The sequence below is a fragment of the Pelodiscus sinensis genome, chromosome 27 (genome assembly GCF_049634645.1).
Source record: "Pelodiscus sinensis isolate JC-2024 chromosome 27, ASM4963464v1, whole genome shotgun sequence".
NCBI lineage: Eukaryota > Metazoa > Chordata > Testudines > Trionychidae > Pelodiscus > Pelodiscus sinensis.
In genome coordinates, this window is record NC_134737.1 from 819,585 (window position 1) to 837,762 (window position 18,178).

Consider the following 18,178-nt stretch of genomic DNA (forward strand, 5'->3'; position numbering starts at 1 on the left):
GTTGCTTCAGAACACAAGTTACATGTGACCTACTGTAGATATAATGAAAGGCAATTTATACTTTTTCAGGGTTATCCAATTCCCATACCCCAGTGAGGCCACCTAGCACCTCCAGCACAGGCAGCAGAGGCAGGTGAGTATGTTTTTAGTTTGTATTGCTGAAAAGTGAAATGTAAAGAATATGGTAACAGCAAGTCACTATTAGCTGCTGTTATAACTATGACCTGTTAGTGGAGGAGTGAATGTATCTAGCATAATAATCACCGAAGAATCATGTTGCCAGAAAGTCTGTCGTCTTTAAAATGTAGGCATCAGAAAATTTAAAGTAATAGTTTGGGCTTTAAAATGTTCAGTTACATTTTTAATAATAGAAATCTAGGACTGGAAGGGATCTTGAGAAGTCAAGTCCACTCTGCACTGAGGAGGCAGGGCTAAGTAAATCAAGATCATCCCTGACAGGTGTGTTGTCCATTTCAACTGGAACTAAGCTTTCTGTGTACCCTTGGTTCTTTCTAGTTGTGGTTCTTCAGGCAGAACTGCTGAGAAGACTGGCATTAACTTCAAGTCTGACCATGTGAAAGTCAAGCAAGAGCCCGGGACAGAGGAAGATCTATGCAGTTTCTCAGGAGCAGTGAAGCAAGAAAAAACAGAGGATGGCAGGAGGAGTGCATGCATGGTACAGTTGCTTTATGAATCACGTTACCCCTCCCCAATGGCATCTTTAAGAATATGGAAATCTGTAAATGGTGCATAAGAACCCTTATAGATAAAAGGGCAAAGTACCCAGACCCAGTTATTTCCTAAACCCTACGGGTGAGTTCTACAGAAGAGGGGACATTTCAATTGCCTTGGGACATCTACTGAAACTACAGCTGAGGCCACTATCTGTGTTGCTGGGTTTACTGATGTGGACATCAGCCTAGTGGCAGATAGACTGGGATCTCCACTTGTTTGATACATGCCCCCATATAGACAGCAGATTGTAGCAATTACTGAGCTGGGTTGGATTTGACCTGGTACCTTGTGAGAAATGTGTCCTAATCCACCAAGTGTCACACATGTTGCTGTCCGTGGAAGCTGTCCAGTGGAGATAAATTGGAGCTTAATCTCATTGGCCCTTTGCTTAAGACTTGGTTTTGTCCTTTGGTATACGTGCCGAACATCTGATCTGTCAAGCCAGAGGCAGGCCGCCCCCACCCCCCCCATGCTGTCTTTGGCATCTCAGTAAAACTACCATCAAGAGTTTAGTATGTTGATTGTTTTTAATCTCTAATAAAAGCTTCTGATAAGTCAGTGGCATGTTCTCTCTCAATACATTTATTGAATGTTTGTAGCTCTATTAAAGTCCTGTGCATTTAAGCAGAGAAAATAAGGTTCAGTCTCCCAAATACATAAGCCAGGTTTCTAAATAGATTTAGAGGAATGAGCTCATTGTGAAACTTGCAGTTGGATGCAGAAGAGTGCAAGAGAATACAGCAGGACTTCCCAACTCTGGTGGATAATGGAAAGGAATTGTATGCTGGGAGAGGGACAAAGGGAATTAATCATCCCAAGATCTTTCTTTAAAAAGATAAGTACAGAAGAGTGAAGTCTTAAAGACTACTGGGGAAGGGCAAAAAGTTTTATTCTCCATGAAAGTAGTCAGTGGAAATGGATCATCCCATACCAGGCTTGGAGACTCATGGCGCAGGAGTATGTAACTCCATTAGCCGAGGAGGAATTGCCAGTATTTGTTTTTTGGGAAGCATTTTAGTTTGCAGTACTAGTGCTAGCCAGCAGCAGAGGCTTCTGATTTCTAGCACCTTAGGAAAGATGAATTTGTAAAACTGATCTCTTTGCAGACTTTCATGTAGTAATTTTATTTCAGCTTAGCAGTCCTGAGAGCAGCTTGACACCACCCCTCTCCACTAACTTGCATCTGGACAGTGAGTTGGAAGCATTAGGAAGTCTTGAAAATCATGTAAAAGCTGAACCAGCAGATTTAAGTGAGAGTTGCAAACAGTCTGGACATAGTCTTGTAAATGGGAAATCTCCAGTGAGAAGTCTGATGCATCGGTCAACTAGAGTTGGGGAAGGCAACAACAAAGAAGATGATCCAAATGAAGACTGGTGCGCTGTATGCCAAAATGGAGGCGATTTGTTGTGTTGTGAAAAGTGCCCAAAAGTGTTTCATCTCACTTGTCATGTACCAACACTTCTCAGCTTCCCAAGGTACCAGAAATTAACACATTACTGGTTTTGTGGGCTTACTCTCACCATGAAACTCAATATCACAAGAGGATCTGGGACTTGAGTGCCCAGGAATTGCATTCGAACTTCTCTAGCATGTAGATTGCCTTCGTTCTTAGGATTTATTTTTGTGCTGAATCAGTCAGTATTTCCAGTGACTTGTAAAATCGTGCTCAGAATTCTTAGTGAACACATGAGTAAAACTTATACTGTGATACGTACTAAGTTAAAAGGAGTCTTGAGGTACAGTTTGACTTTTGAAAGGCTTAGAAGTTATTGAAACTTCAAAGTGGTCACATAGTAGATGTAATCTCTGGTGGATTCCTGGACTAATTGTGTGTCTTCCTATTTAGTGGGGAGTGGATATGTACATTCTGCAGAGATCTAAGCAAACCTGAAGTAGAATATGATTGTGACAATTTGCAACATAGTAAGAAGGGGAAAACAGCACAAGGCTTAAGTCCTGTGGACCAAAGGGTATGTGTCAAATACTGTAGGTATCTGCATCTAAAAACCGCCTAATTTTTGATTAACTGATTTGTTATTAGTCATCCCTATATTTTAGCTGTAGTTGTCCAGTAGGTTAAAATTTCTGAGCGCGCACAGCTAATAAAATATATTAAGATTAGCTTTAAATGTGAGTCAACCTTCTAAAAATTTGTAATTGAAAGTTCTTTTGTGGATTTAACATGGTTGTTTTAATCTACTGACATAATATGTACATTTGATGCCTTAAATTCATGGGGAAATGTGTTGGTAGGTATTTCTAAGAGCATATGTATAACAAAATGACCATTGCAAAATGATAGCGAGTCTGATATGGAGACTCTCTAAAGTGTTTTGACGTCATCAATCAGAGTAGTCCTTAGATCTTCTTCACCATGAATACATTTTTCAGAGGAACTTATCAACAAATTGAAATAAGGAAATGTTTGAGGGGAAATATAAAAAAAATTATTTGAATGGAATTTTAGATTGCTTAATTCTGGCTTTATGAATAAAAGTTCTGATCTAAATGTAGTTCAGTTGCATTTAACAGTATGAATAGTAACATTGTCATTAAATGTCTACTAGTATCTCTGTTCTTACTAAGTTATTGCCTTGTGCAAATTTTGTTGGAACTCCAGCTTTCTTTTGGGGAAAGGAAAGCAAAAAAAGGAGTCAAGAGGTTTAGTATTAAGTATATTATGCTAGCCAAAATAAAGGCATATTTCCTTCTCTAACCATACACACTTTATCAATTTCAGAGGGGTAGCCGAGTTAGTCTATAACTGGAAAAACTTAAATGAATGGTCTATCAGCACCTTAAAGATTAACAAATTGTGTAGATGTTTATCAGTGTTAGCTTTTACATACTTAAAATGAATGAAGAGGTTTCTAGGCTTGAAGAACTTTATTTTCTATAAATATGACTATATAGTCTTTGCCTATGTAGATATTAGTTTACTGTTAGTTTTTAGATTGCGGATTAAAAAGCGATATTCACTTGAAGTTTTTTGTTCCTTTGCAAGAAATGTGAACGTCTCCTGCTATACCTATATTGCCATGAGCTGAGCATTGAATTCCAAGAGCCAGTCCCAGCCTCGGTGAGTCTCCCACTACATGAAACTATGGAAAACATAAAATGCCAACAATGTCTCCAAAAGGCCACCATTGTGACAAGTTCTTGGTGTTTTTTTTGAATGAGTTGCTTACTCTTGCAATAGACACTAGGGATGTTAGGGTATAGACATTTAAACAATTAACCAATAAGCCTGGGCTTATTGGTTAATCAAAACGACTACACACAAGCAACCCCCTTGCTGCCTCTGTATTAGAGGCAGCAAGGGGGGGCGCAGGAGCTGGTGCCTGTGGGAAGCCGGCTCCCACAGGGGCAGCAAGGGGGGTTCTTGGGGGAGCAGCATCTCCTAGCTCAGGCCTCCCCACGAACAGGTTCCACCTACTACCCTGCACTGCTGCATCTGATAGAGGCAGCAGCAGTGTGGCAGGGGATTCCCCCAAGAGAGGGGCTGGGAGCACCGGCCCCTGGGGACCATTTTGAGTAACTGTGTAACGAATAAAAATGGTTGTGGTTCTACATGATTGCTAAAGTACACACAAATCTAACATCCCTAATAGAGATGTTTTAGGAGTAAAACCAGACCAAAAATGTCACTAGTCGTACCTAACATGGTACTCCTGAACCATTACACTTATTAATTAAGAAAATCCTTCCCAGTAGCTATAGCTGAATGAACAGGACAGGGTTTGGGATACTGAATAAACCACAAAATATTGTAATATTGGTGGTTAGCAAGGGGCTTTAACAGAGCAACCATTTGAATGAAACACAAATCTGATCTGTGTTTTGAGATGTAAAACAAGCGAAAACAAGCGATTTTAATGATTCTAGGAATGATGGTCTAATATGGGGAGGGCAATAAGCAGTTCACCAGGGTTAGCCCTTGATGGGCTGCTGGACACTTCATTTACCTGCACATCCACATCCACAGGTAAATGAAGCATCTGGCAAGCTCCCAGGGGCTAACCCTGGTGAGCCAGGTCTGGCCTGCAGGTCACTTAGTGCCCATTCTGGTCTAATATCCTCTTTCTTCTTAAGTTTGTTTCTTAAATGCTAATAATCGACTCTGAAATATAAGAAAAAAGTTGTGTTAATAGAGGCTCTGCCCTCTTTTCTTCCCCCATAAATGGAGTCATTGTCTTCTGATTGTTTCCTCGTATTCATGCTGTAATTGGGCTCCTGGATTTTAATACACTCATGTTAAGTAGATGAATTCTCCTGCTGTGAAGTATAAAGATTGCACATCAGTCTTTTTTGGTGGTTTATGATTTGGTTTACGCTTTCTTCACAGATACCAAACTACTATAAAATTATAAAGAAGCCAATGGATTTATCTACAGTAAAAAAGAAGCTCCAAAAGAAACATTCCCAGCACTACCAAACTCCTGATGATTTTGTGGCAGATGTCCGGCTGATCTTCAAGAACTGTGAAAGGTTTAATGAAGTATGTTAACTTCCAAACTGTAGATTTTTTTTTTTTTTTTTTTTTTTTAAGATTATGATTTTACCTAGGCCTGATCCCACAGCTGTCTCTCACAGAACTCCACTTGGCGGTCTGTGGGTACTCTTATTTGTGGAGCAGATGCAGAGTCGGTCCCTTTATAAGTAAATACAAACCAGTTAATTACAGATCTTGCTTTTGGTTTTAGTTAGAAGGGACTATAAAGGGCTCTGAAGGAAAACTTTTACATGTGTTGGTGAGAAGGCGAGGTCTCTGAAGTAGCTGTACATATGGTTCAGATTCATGATGTAGTTATTTGCTAAGGCCTTCTGGGTGGCCCATCATCACTGGACAGTCACCATATCTGAGAACCATGGTGTGTAAATTGAGCAGTCCCTGCAATAATTCAAATTGTGCCACTGGAATATGCCATTAATGCTTTACCAGTATTATGCCATAAATACTACTAAGGGATAAAGTCCTACACCACTAAGGAAAAAAACTGCTCTAGAGCTTGTCTTTTTTTTTTAAGCTCCCCGTCAGGTTTTCATAAATGTAAGCAGAGCCCCAACATTTCTGGCAGTTCTCTTTTGGCTCTATCGTGACACGGAAGCAGTCCTCAACTGGGTAGCCCACACAGGAAAGTAATAGTTCCAGGAACTGTGGGTAGTTCACCAGCATCAGTGGGACTTTTTGCTCACCAGTTATTCACATGAACTCAATCACATGAAGAGGTGAAGGATGCCAACTCCTTAGAGGAGGTACCATGTAAGGTGGTGTGGAGAGAATAGCAGTAATAAAGTGGAACAAAGAAAAAGAAAACTTTCTCTGATTGTCACAAAGTCCTTGATGCCAAGCCTTCTAGAATTTGGATTAGTCCTGGAGAGATGTGGGGGGAATGACCAGCTCTTGAACATTTGAAGCAAGATCACATGAAGGCCTGGAGAACAAACTATAGGTAATGGTCTTGCATGAGCCTGAGCAATGGTGAAATGACTTTGAAAGTTTTCAATCTGTAACTTCAGATTTCTGAGGTATAAAAAGCATTTGTCCACTACACAGATTAAACAAACCTATTTTTAAAACTGATTGAGCCCCATATAAAATACTGGGATAATGTAAATAAGTGTTAAAACAAGTTTTGGGGTGAAGCCCTTTTCCCACATGATAGGTTTAGACATAAGCACTTGGGACCTGACTTCTTTATAACCATCTGTCAGGTGCAAGTTAATGGGGAATATGGAAAAAGTGTGTCTTAGGAACCATTTGATCCAGGGAGTGAGTGAAGCCTTCACTCCGGAAGAAACCATTTCTACTTCTCTTGAAAAGTATAGTGTAACTATTGTAAGAATAGCAGGGAAGCTCCGGGGAACAGTGGTTCTTTAAAAGGGCTCTTCAGACTGGCATCTTAAGGGCTGATTATGGAAGCTAAGGCAATCTGACCACTCATCACTATGGATGCAGTTTTGTCTCAGAAAATGATGCATAATTCACAGTATGGTCATGGTTTTTTAAAAAAAGGTAATTTGGTGGTGATCTTGAGGCCCCTTCTCCTGTGCATTAACAGTTTAAACTCACGTTGGGCTAGTCCTCTTTGAAACAGATGTAATTCACAGACAATTACCAAACCTTTAATGCAGGGTAGCAAGCTCCTTGTGAAATGTTCATTAGTTGGCTGTAATCTAGCCTCTTTCAAAGAGGACTAGATCACAGCAAGCTAATGAATTGATAACGTGGCAGACGGCTCTGTATAAATAGCGAAATTTTCAATTCCATGACAGTGGTGACTGCCACGACATAATCCAATCCTTATTCATGATACAGGTCCAGATACAGTTACTGCATTTCTATAGCTTGACACGAGGTAATCAAAGAGGAAATGGAACCTGCAAGAAAGCACACTCATTTCTTTTATAGACAATATTTACACAGGAGCTATTTTGTTACGAAACACAGAACACTTACTTACCATGATAGTCTGGGCACCTGAACTTTTATTATAAAGGAATGTTGTCGTGAGTGTTTATTATCATGTGCTTTAACATGACTGGGAGCTGCTTACTATTCGATAATTTCATATCCTGCCAAAGGTTCATGAAACAGATTTAGAACCAGCCTTATAAAGAGGGTGGCCTATATTTAATTGAATTTTAGAGCTGTACTGATTTGGTCATAACAATCTGTTTTTCCTGTTATGGCTAACTGTAGTCATCCGACCCTTTGCAATCTCATAACTTTAGAAAGGATTATAATTTCATTTTTTTTGACTCTGGTATCCTTTTTAGATGATGAAAGTTGTTCAAGTTTATGCAGAAACACAAGAGATTAATTTGAAGGTAAGCTTTTCAGACCACGCACACTTGATGAAGGGATGTGCATTACCAACAGGTGAATATTCCTTTTTTTATTTGCAGGCTGATTCAGAAGTAGCACAGGCAGGGAAGGCAGTTGCATTGTACTTTGAAGATAAACTTACAGAGATCTACCCAGACAGGACCTTCCAACCTTTGCCTGAATTTGAGCAGGAAGAGGATGATGGTGAAATAACTGAGGACTCCGATGAAGATTTTATACAGCCACGTAGAAAACGTCTAAAATCAGATGAAAGACCAGTGCATATAAAGTAATCTGATGATATGGACCTAAACCTATTGTAAAAACTGTTATTTAAGTGTTCCTGGAATATTATCATGCCTTCAGTGGTCATTTTGAAGAAGCTGATAGTTTTTAGACAGTATTAGATTACAAAAATGTGTACAGAAACATTCTTGTCAACGGGGGAAAAGTTTGGTTGTAATTTTGGGGAGGGTTGGATTACTTGAAATTCCTTTTCTTTTCCAGAGGTCTCTCTTGGCATGTTCTCACAAATAGAGGTGGGTGAATGTTGATAAAGATGCAGAGTTGATATAGGATGCTCCTTGTACAGATATGTGGACTGTCATACTGATTAGTGATCTTAAGTCTGGACCAATACAGCAACTGTATATCACTTCCATGATGGACTGCTGTCTAAACTGTAAGAAAACTTTGCTAAAAATCAATCCCCTCTTGTGTGAACTTAAGTGTGAATTGCATCATTGCTTTTATCTTCCCATTTAAGTGATGTGAGTAACTGATCTTCTGTGTTAATTCTAGATTCTGCTTTCTTTCCAACTTTTTATGTATAGAAACATTACAAATGATCATTAAACTCTTCTGAATTGGCAAGTGCAGGAGTGTGAGTTCTTAATACATGCAGAGCTAAGCCTGGTTGCAATGAATGTTTTCCGTAGGATTCATGCATATTTATTAATGGAATCTTACGCACAGGACCCTTACAGGCATTTCTAGTTGAAATTCTTAGGATTTTATTGTCTAGTCTAAATCTCCCTGCAGAGGCAGATAGTGCCAATATTAGTTATATAGTTTTCTGTACATACACATTTAGACTGAGAAGGTAATTAGTGATTTTCCAGTCTTCCTTGATATCAGTTTCTGATAGACCACTATTGGCAAAAAATAACCTGACTACCAAATGTGTAAAATTTTCTGTATTCACTTTGTCTTATTTGTAAATAGTGGACTGAAATTTTCTGCAGATCGGCAACATTTGCTGAGCTGTTTTTAAGCTTATATGTATTCTTACTAATGTTCCTATCAAGAACAGATTTGTAATATATGCTGTCTATTTTTAACATTGCATTCATACTGAGCTTCTATCTTATTTTATTAGAAAACTACTCAGAACTTTCTTCAGAAGCAGCTTATAAGTGAAATATCTGGAAAAAATAGAATAAACCTGTTGGAATTTGGTTACTTATCCAGCCACAAAATGGAGCACTTGCACAGACCTGGGGTTGAAAGGTTGAGTGATTTCTAGTTGCATTCTGAAAACAGATTACTCACTATCCAAGCTCTGTTTCAAATAGGCATCTATGTTCTACCATCCCACTGAAAACTGCCTTGATTTCAGCATTTGTGGGTAGACAGACCTGTACAATGAGCTAGTTAAAACTTCCTCTGACATGATCTGCAAGGATGGGCACCAAGAAATGTCATTGTTAGCCTTTGCATGGAATAATTTTGTCACAATAATATGGAACAGTCCTGTGTGTGAGTGCAAACCAGATCAGGATAACCAGAATGTAAACTTGCTATAAAATGTTGCTAAAATACTGCAGATCAATGGCAAACGTTTTGGGTTTTTTTTTACATTCAGCACGATTGATTTATATGACAAAAACCACATGTAAAGAAAGATTTATCTTAACCATAAAATAGAGGTAAATATTTTTAGCAAAAAAGTATTGATTCATCAAATCTTAAAAATGTATTTATACACAACACTTAGGATTAAGTTTCTTCTTACATAGTCATAAAAATGAATTCACATATGACCAAAATCCCTTCTAAAATATGGAAAGGGATTTGAAGGCATTGACAGTTCTTACTTCTTTGGGTTACACTTTAAACTTGAACAAAACTGTTGGATTCATTTTGTGTTTTTGTTCAAACAATGTTTTCCTCAGAGGATTTTGTCTCATGTAGCCATTATAAACCATTTACATTTTAATGCCAAAAGTAGTTACCCAATTTCTTGTAAAACCTACAAGTCTTTGAGTGTCAGTAGGAAAGGGAGGGAAATATGCATGGGAAATTCTAATTTTGGTAAGATTAGCCCACTCTGACTATTCTCCTTCCTTGCGCAGTTTCTAGTTTATCATCTCAGAAAATCTTGTCCATTTGAAAAGAATATTCACTATTAAAATTACAGTGAAAAATGAGATCTCATGGATTGTCTTCAGTTTGTGTTGCCAGTTTTTATGGCATTTAAACACACTGTTCTGTAGATATATTAACATTTTGAAATAACATCTTGGACAATTTATTCTAGTTCCACTCCACATAAGCAGGTAGATTCTCTTTGAGGCATTTTGTTAAATGTTAACAAAGCTTGTATTCCATTAGTTCCATCTACTAACCATTGCTAGTGACACTCAGCTTTGATCTTCAAGTTTTATTCTTGCACATTATCCAGTAAACTTTAAAAAGTTAGTTTTTCCTTTCATCTCTGCAGATGACAATAAAGATTATTTTGCTATTGATGTTTATATGACATTTTGAACTGTTGGCAAGAAACCTTAAGTTTTCTTATCTTGTGTACAACCAAAAGAGAACAGTCCAATTAAGTAAATGAGAACAGAGAACAATCAAATCAAGTTAAGTTTTCATTCTTTTCTTTCCTTTTGACACTCCAAATATATTAAATCAGAGTAACACTTCGGAATTAGCTAGATTCCATTCATCAGTGATGCTGACAGATATATAAGCTACATTTAATCTATTTTTTATTCCCTTAGACTGTGATCATAAATTTATCCTAGAACTGTTTGAGTTCACTCAGCCAGAATGTATTTGTGCCCAGTTACATTTATTCTATTTAACAGCAAATTGTTGAATTTTATATTAACATCTGGACATGTTGGGAGCAGCCTCTGTTCAGCAGTTAATGGGTACTGAAGGATACGTGTGCAATAGACGCAAATAAAAGTTGAGCTACACTGGGATTTAGAAACATGCCTTACGTTAAGGATGAGCCTAGGAGCAGATAGTGGGGGTGCACTGTGCATGCATCATTGTTGTATATGCTCAGTTGCAATGTTCTAATGTGATGGCAAGAAGATGCTTTGGCATGTGATGTAACAGTATGCTCTGATTTTTAAATGCTCCTGTAAAAAGATCATTCACATCTCACTTTTTGTTGTAAATGGTTTTGAGGTTTAAGTTAATCCAAAGTAGTATAAAGCAACTTGCTTTGAAACAGGAGTGAAAAGTGTACAGCATACTAATTGTGGACTTCTCAATTACCTCAGCAGGTATCCTGCCATATAATTACTAGTGATTAATGTTAATTTAACCAGCTACATAGATTCAGGTCTCCTAACTGTGCCCTGGAATTAAGTGGCCTACCATATAATGTTAAGGCTGAGTTACTATCCAAAAAAGGATGTTCCTCCAATTTTTGAGTAGAAATGCTCTGTTAAAGGTAGATAGCTTGTTTCTTGTGAAATATCACCATTAATACTATGTGGTGTGGCATCGATGGAATGTCAGAATACTCAACACTGGATCAATGAAATGTTTTATAAACATTTCCACAAGCTACCAGAACTGAGATCTTTAAAATTAACCCAAGCTTAACCATTCTGTTGTATAGCCTAGTTTGTTAGCTGATCCTATTTAAGCTTAGGTAATGGCAACAGTGTTTTAAAGTTGTGTGTATGATGTACTGGATGTAGGCTTTTTTTTTTTGTTGTTCTCTTCCTTGGAAAAAGCAATAAACTGCTTTGTCTGTTGCCTATTAGCATGACAGGAATCCTTTCCTTTGGATAGTGATTTTATAGGAAAGTTTGTATGCATATCACCAAGTCTAGCTTTTAAAACTAAAAGTGTGCAGGAGTTATTGACAATATAGTGTGGCATTTTATTTTAAAAATTGGGGAAAGTTACATATTTTTTTAAAAAGTAGGTGTTTGAGTAAATAATGGAGGTACTTTTTTAACAAATTTATATGCCACAGTTTACATAGACCTATTTCAAACTAAACATATACATTATAACTTCAGATACGGCAATTTCTTTGTCAAGGTGCATGTACAGTAACACTTCCATCTTATTTTCTTGTGTTTGCCTACTAGTGTGTTTCTTCTTGTGTTTTTAATGTATCTGAATCAAAATAGTTTTCAAAATTTGCAGTTAATGCAGATATCTTTATTGTATTATTACATGTATGAAATGCAGTTTTGCCCTTTTCTATTGAATGATCTTTATAACTGAAGGCTGCTTTCTTTAAAATTAACTGAATTTATAAGGAAAGGTACTAAAAGAATTCTATAAGTCTGATTTATTATAGCCTTCCCTCTAAAAAGTGACACAAATTTAAAGGAATAAAATAAAATACATGACTGGTAATGGTCTGCAAATGCGAACATTTCTTAAGTTCAGAACATCATGAAACATGTATATAGCATATAAAGATTTATGCAGTCACAAGCTTGTTTTAATTTTATACGTAAGCATATTCATGGAAGAGTTAAATTCACAGCAATCTCAATAATTTCTTGTTTCCAGCAATTAAACTGGTATTCTTTTTGCACATAGATAATTTTGCTCATCCTTCAGTATGATTCTTCAAAAAGTGCTGTTTGTGATATTGTATTCTCTGAATAATCATATTTAACTTTTTTAACAGTTACTGTTTCTAATTGTTCCGTTCCTGTGTTTTTTGCTGGTGTGTAATAAAGGCAAGTTTTTTCTTTTCATGATTATTTAATACATTAGCTGCCTGTAAATATTTCTTGTTAAATGCTCTGGAATGTGATGTAGAAGTTGTATTAGATCAATTTAAAGCATTGTTTAAAAACCACTTTGTTTTGGTTATTTCTATTAAATTAGAAAAATGCAGAATCTTTCCATCTCAGTTTCTTTTTTGCAAATCTGAACTAGACCTTAAAGCACAAATATGTTTTGATGAGTCACTTTCATGATAGTGGGAAAGAAACAGAACAGAAGTTTGTACATATAAAAGTAAACTCCACTGTTGGGCAAGACTTAACAAAGAAGAGAGCTGTATCTGGAGCATGAGCTAAAACAGAACAAGGTATAAAGCACATTCCTAGCATTGTTTTGGCTAGTGGTCCTTATTTCTCTCTGGGTTTTGCCATATAACTTTCCGTTATGGTTTATGTATGTATTCCTTTGCAATGAAAATAGATTGCATAGGACTAGTGTTCCTTCTAAGACTTTCCTCCCATGAGCGGAGTGAGTTTTGTTTTGTGCACCAGTACTGAGTTCATGTGCGCTTGTTTGGATGTGTGCTAGTGTGGCACGCAAGTTATTAATAAATATCTCATAAACCCCTCCCTTTTCCCTCTGCTGCCATGTCTCCTCCCCCCCCCCATCTGCTCCCCTGGTGCCTGCTGCCCCCCACCCCTCAACCTCCTCTGCGTTCCTGGCTCCTGCCCTTCTCACTCCCCTCAGCCCTTTGGGGACCCGCCTGCCCCCCCCTCAACCCCTGCACCTGCCCTTTTCTTCCCCCTGTGCCCACCCCTCCTCTAGCCCCACTCTGATCATCTGTAGCTAACTCTCCTCATCCCCTCTCCTAACACCTCCCTCTACCCATCTGCCCCGCCTCCCTCCTCAGCCCTCTAGTGCCTGTTCCTCCCTTCCAGTGTCTGCCCTTCTGCTTCGCCCCCACAATCCTGTGGCACCTGCACCTTCCCTTACCCCTGCACATTCCTGGGGCCTCCCCCTTCCCTCACTGCCCCTGGTGCCCACCCCCTTGCCACCCTCTGCCCCAGTTCCCCTTACACCCTTCTGTGCCCTCACTCATGACTTGCTCCATCCCCTGCCTTCCTCATGCCCACCCCTCCTTACAACTCTTCTTCTCCTGGCACCCACTGCTCCCCTCTCCTCTTCCTCTCGTCCCCACTGCCCCCCCTTCCCTCTCCCAGCATCACCCTGCCCCTTCCTTCTCCCACCCCCACTGACACCTTCCCTCTCCTCCCCCTGCCCTTTTCCTTATTGTCTCCTCTTGGCCTCCAAGCATTTGTCTCTTCTCTACTCTGTCCCTTGGTGCCTTGCCCCTTTCTTCTCCTGCCCTGGCCCCCTCCGCTCCCCTCTGCACAAAATCCTTCCTCTACTCACCCCTCTCCCCCTTAGTTCTCCTCCTGCCCCTTCCCTATCTTTCTGCCTTTGATGTGCAAAGCAGTTTGTGGGCCTGGAGCTAAGACCACAGGGCTATTTTTATTATTGTGGTCTGGCCCCAGAAGCCCCAGTAACTAGGGCCCCAGCTGTTCCCCGGGGCAAGATCGTGTGCTGGGACTGGAGCAGAGGCCACTTATGGTGCTATTTTTAGTACCGTGGTCCTGGTGCCCACGGGCTGCCTGGCTCCAGCTGGGCAGTTACAGAATGGTAGCGGAATGGTGGGAACAGTTGACTAGAAAGCCAGGCTCTCCTTCCAAGACCTCCCTTCTATAAACAGGACGGAGCAGATGGCAAGGTATAAGAGCCAAACTATCTGGCTCAAACACTGCCCTGAATGGCTGAAGTGTTCTTGGTGTTGCATACACACACATCAGACACATTCTGCCTGTGCTCTTGCAGACAGGCAGCCGTGCTGCATGAAGCCTGGGGCCAGACCCTGGGCTCTGCGTGGCGCTGCAGCTTTGAAATGCTGCATGCAGCCCGGGCCAGCTGGGACTCCCCAGTTGACCCCAGACTCCACGCAGCGCTGCTGCTTTGAAATGCTGTGTGCAGCACCTGGCCCGAGGCTGCATGCAATGTTTCAAAGAAGCAGTGCCATGTGGAGCCCAGGAGCAGCTGGGGACTTCCTACTGACTCAGGGCTCCATGCAGCCAGGGCTGGACTAAGGGGTGGGCAAGCCCGGCAGCTTCTCAGGGCGCCAACCGATGGGGGGTGCCTGATGGCAGCTGAAAGGAGCGCACAGCGTCCCTTATAGCTGCCATCAAGTGCTGTGTGCCTGGCTCCTGCAGCACTGGCAGGCCTCCCCCAGTCCCCATCCTCACAGTGCCAGCCAGAAGCACCCTTCCCTCCACGGCCACATGGCCCTGCATGGCCAGGTGCTGCATGTTCCCCGGGGTGGGCCCCGGGCTGCGTGTCAGCGGCTGGGCCAGGCAGCGCATGTGCTGTGCGCACCCGGGTGGGCCTGTGCTCCTTAGGGGCTCCCCAGGGGCAGGCCCGTGCATGCACCATGCGCCCGGGGACAGTGCTGTGCGCCCAGGGCGCCAAAATGGTTTGGGCTGGCCCTACATGCAGTGCTGCTGCTTTGAAACACTGCGTGGAGCCTGATGCTGGGCTTGCCATGGCGTTTCAAAGCGCCAGCGCTGCATGGAGCCCAGGGTCAGCTGGGGATTCCCCGTGCTCCCTGCAGCACTTTCACCTTCAAAGTGTAGCAACAGCCCTGTGGTTTTTGCTACACTTCAAAGGCAGAAGCACCCTTATCGACTAAATGAATAGCCAATGGAAACTGCATAGACACTTCAAATAATTGAAGTGTGACATTCCTATTGGTGATCTGCCACTTCTCATAGCAGTGGGGGGTTAGGAGGGACAGCAAAGATCATTTAGCTCAGCCCCTGGCCAAGATGCAGAATCTATTGGGTCTAAACCAGTAGTTCTCAATGAGGGGTAAACAGACCCCTGAGGGCAAACAGACGTCTTTCAGGGGAACATCAACTCATCTAGATATTTGCCTAGTTTTGCAACAGTCTACATGAGCATTAGCTAAGTCAGTACAAACACATTTCATACAGATGTAAGCAATTTTTCAGTACTAAGGTGCTGTGCCACGTCTGTATTGGATCTGTCTTCATACACCACATTTAACAGACTCCTGAGAGGCATTCAGTAGGCTGGGAAGGTTCTGAGCCTCTAGTCTAAACCATCCAAGGCAGGTGCCTACTTTTGAAAACCTCCAAGGAAAGAGCCTTCCCAGGTGTCTGTTCCATTGTCCTACTGTCCTTCAAGTGAGGGAATTTTTCCTGAGATTTAATCTTAATCTGCTTATGTGCCCTGCCTTATCCAGGCACCTCCCCAAGTGCGGGCCTTGGGGGGTCCAAGAGGTAACAGGCTACGGGAGCTCTGCGGGGGATGGGAGGGGTTTATTGTGTGCATCTCTCAGCTAGGCAGTGAAGTTACCGGTGTATTCTCTCTGCATGTTGAGCACGGGCTCAGCCTTGCCAGTCCATCTGCTCCATCTCCTACCCCTGTGGCTGGACTCTTACCTGTCATTTTCAGCACCACCAGGTCTCCATTCAGTCCTCTGGGAACAAAGATGCCTTCCTCCCTCTGACTTGTTTCTCTTTGGTGACTTTGGCCCCGGCTTGCTGCAGTGAGACGGACTTTCCTACAGTGGAAAGGAGAGTTTGAATTCTGGTTGCAAAGGTTCAGAGCCTTTAACCCCTGCCCCTGCAACACAGCAGCAGTTGAAGGCAGTTCCCAGGGCCCAGTGGTGTGCCTGGGACCACGGCACCCCCGCCAGCACTTGATTTCCCAATGTTCTCCCAGGGTGGAGGTGAGCTGGTGTCTCCTAAGTGTCTTGTATTCCTGCCCCTGTCTGCAGGGGAGGCCAGAGGTCAGTGTGTTGCTGGGTGTCACCCTCAGGGTTTAGAAAAGGGCAACTAAAATGATTAGGGGTTTGAAATGGGTCCCATATGAAGAGAGGTTAAAGCAACTGGGACTCTTCAGTTTAGAAAAGAGGAGACTGAGGGGGAATATGATAGAGGTCTATAAAATCATGGGTGGTGTGGAGAGGGTGAATAAAGAAAAGTTATTTATTAGTTTCCATAATAGAAGAACTAGAGGACACCAAATGAAATTAATGGGTAGCAGGTTTAAAACATAAAAGAAAGTTCTTCACACAGCACATAGTCAACCTGTGGAACTCCTTGCCAGAGAAGGACTATAACAGAGTTTAAAGAGACGTTAGATAATTTCACGGAGGCTAGAAATGGTGTCCCTGGCCTCTGTCTGTCAGAGGCTGGAGATGGGTGGCACGAGACAACTCGCTTGATCATTGTTTCTGGGGCACCTGGTGCTGGCCACTGTCGGCAGACAGGCTACTGGGTTAGACAGACCTTTGGTCTGACCCAGTACGCCCGTTCTTATGTTCTTAGGCGTATTCAGTAAGGGCCTGGACACAGGACTGGCTTGTTCTCCAGAGTGCTCCCATTCCCTCTCCCACCACACAGCAACAGAGCGTATGAAACCCAGCTCCTCCCTAAGAAGAGGAAGTACTTCCTGTGTGATTAGCCTGTGAAACTCACTACCACAAGAAGCCACTGAGGCTAATTCCTTCGCAGGCTTCAAAATTCACAATTACATACCTGGATGCAATAACCTCTCGTTCCCCTCAGTTCTACTATTTGCCAATTCTAGGAACCACAACACACATGGATGCAATAGGCGGGAGATGAAATGAGCAAAGGGAGAGGCAGCATTTGGTCTGAGGCTACTTTTCTGCTTTACCATGTAGCCTTTCAGAAGAGCTATGCCAGAGTAATGCTGCTTGGACTGCACTACCAGTGGCTATGTTGCCCTCTGAGTCTAGGGGCCAGATCACAGAGACTCTGCTAGGCTGCTCTGGCTTTGTCACAGCAGCTGATGATCCTCCCAGGCTTTGTCTGACCACTGCAGCACGCTGAGCCAAAGCTCATGAATCCCAGAGCCTCCCCAGCTGTCTGTTCCATTGCCCATGCTCAACTCCCTCTATGCTGGGGGCAGCACAGCCCCGCAGCTGCTTAAGGAGCCCCGCCAGGCAGGGGCAGAGAACAGGGGCACTGAGCTGCCTGGCTGGGGGAGGGAGCCTGCTCCCTGCTGAGAACAGAGCAGGGAGTCTCTCGCAGGCCATAGGGACAAAGAAGGAATTTCCCTCCCCGCCTTTGGCCAACAGCAGGAGGCCTGCGCTGAACAAGTGGAAGGGCTGGGTTCAGGCAGTGAGGGCGTTCGGCGCCAGATCTGGAGTGACAGGACTTAGCAATGGCACAACTGTGAGCCAGCAGCTGCTGCATGTCTGCTCTTGCAGGCACTGACATAAGAGTTCTAGCAGCAGCTGCTGGCTGAAGCCTGGCATCGCTCCCAAGAACTTAGGCCAAGGGACTAGCTGAGGGCAAGATGACAGACTGCCCCACCCCTGGACACATAACAGCCTGAGCTGCCTTCTGGGCTCCATGGTGACTGCCAGCAATGGGTTGTGGGCACAACCCAGTGCCCATGCAGGCCTGTCACCCCATGCACAGCATCTCCCAGTCCAGGAGGTGCAGGGCCTTGCTACCAATAGGCCATGTGTGCGCTAACCAGCTGCTTGTGCCCAGCGGGCACCTTGGACACTGCCCTGCCAAGATGGAGGAGTGCTGTCAGGCCTGACTTCCCCCTCCCCCGTGCAGGGC

General features: G+C 42.4%; 2 protein-coding genes across 11 annotated transcripts in view; one reads left to right on the forward strand and one right to left on the reverse strand.

Moving 5' to 3' along the window:
* Positions 1-12,677, forward strand: part of TRIM33 (tripartite motif containing 33) — a 65,782-nt gene extending 53,105 nt beyond the window's left edge. Inside the window, exons 13-20 of one of the 2 annotated variants that reach the window (XM_006118832.2) lie at positions 70-133; positions 517-676; positions 1,868-2,211; positions 2,583-2,706; positions 3,741-3,815; positions 5,082-5,234; positions 7,517-7,567; positions 7,646-12,677. In XM_006118832.2, coding sequence (XP_006118894.2) covers positions 70-133; positions 517-676; positions 1,868-2,211; positions 2,583-2,706; positions 3,741-3,815; positions 5,082-5,234; positions 7,517-7,567; positions 7,646-7,858 — 1,184 coding nt within the window. In that variant the 3' untranslated portion in view covers positions 7,859-12,677. The remainder of the gene's footprint in view (positions 1-69; positions 134-516; positions 677-1,867; positions 2,212-2,582; positions 2,707-3,740; positions 3,816-5,081; positions 5,235-7,516; positions 7,568-7,645) is intronic. The other variant, XM_075910394.1, reaches the window with a different exon arrangement.
* The window catches only part of LOC142820905 (uncharacterized), a 67,718-nt gene that overhangs the window by 20,168 nt on the left and 29,372 nt on the right, over positions 1-18,178 (reverse strand). For 5 of the 9 annotated variants that reach the window (XR_012897908.1, XR_012897906.1, XR_012897907.1 and 2 more), the window contains one exon: positions 16,016-16,137. Coding sequence is in view for 4 of the 9 variants with exons in the window: in XM_075910409.1 (XP_075766524.1) it covers positions 16,016-16,137 (122 nt within the window). In the remaining 5 variants the exon portion in view is untranslated. Of the gene's footprint in view, positions 1-5,298; positions 7,118-16,015; positions 16,138-18,178 lie in introns of all 9 variants that reach the window. The other 4 variants (XR_012897905.1, XM_075910410.1, XM_075910408.1 and 1 more) reach the window with 1 other exon arrangement.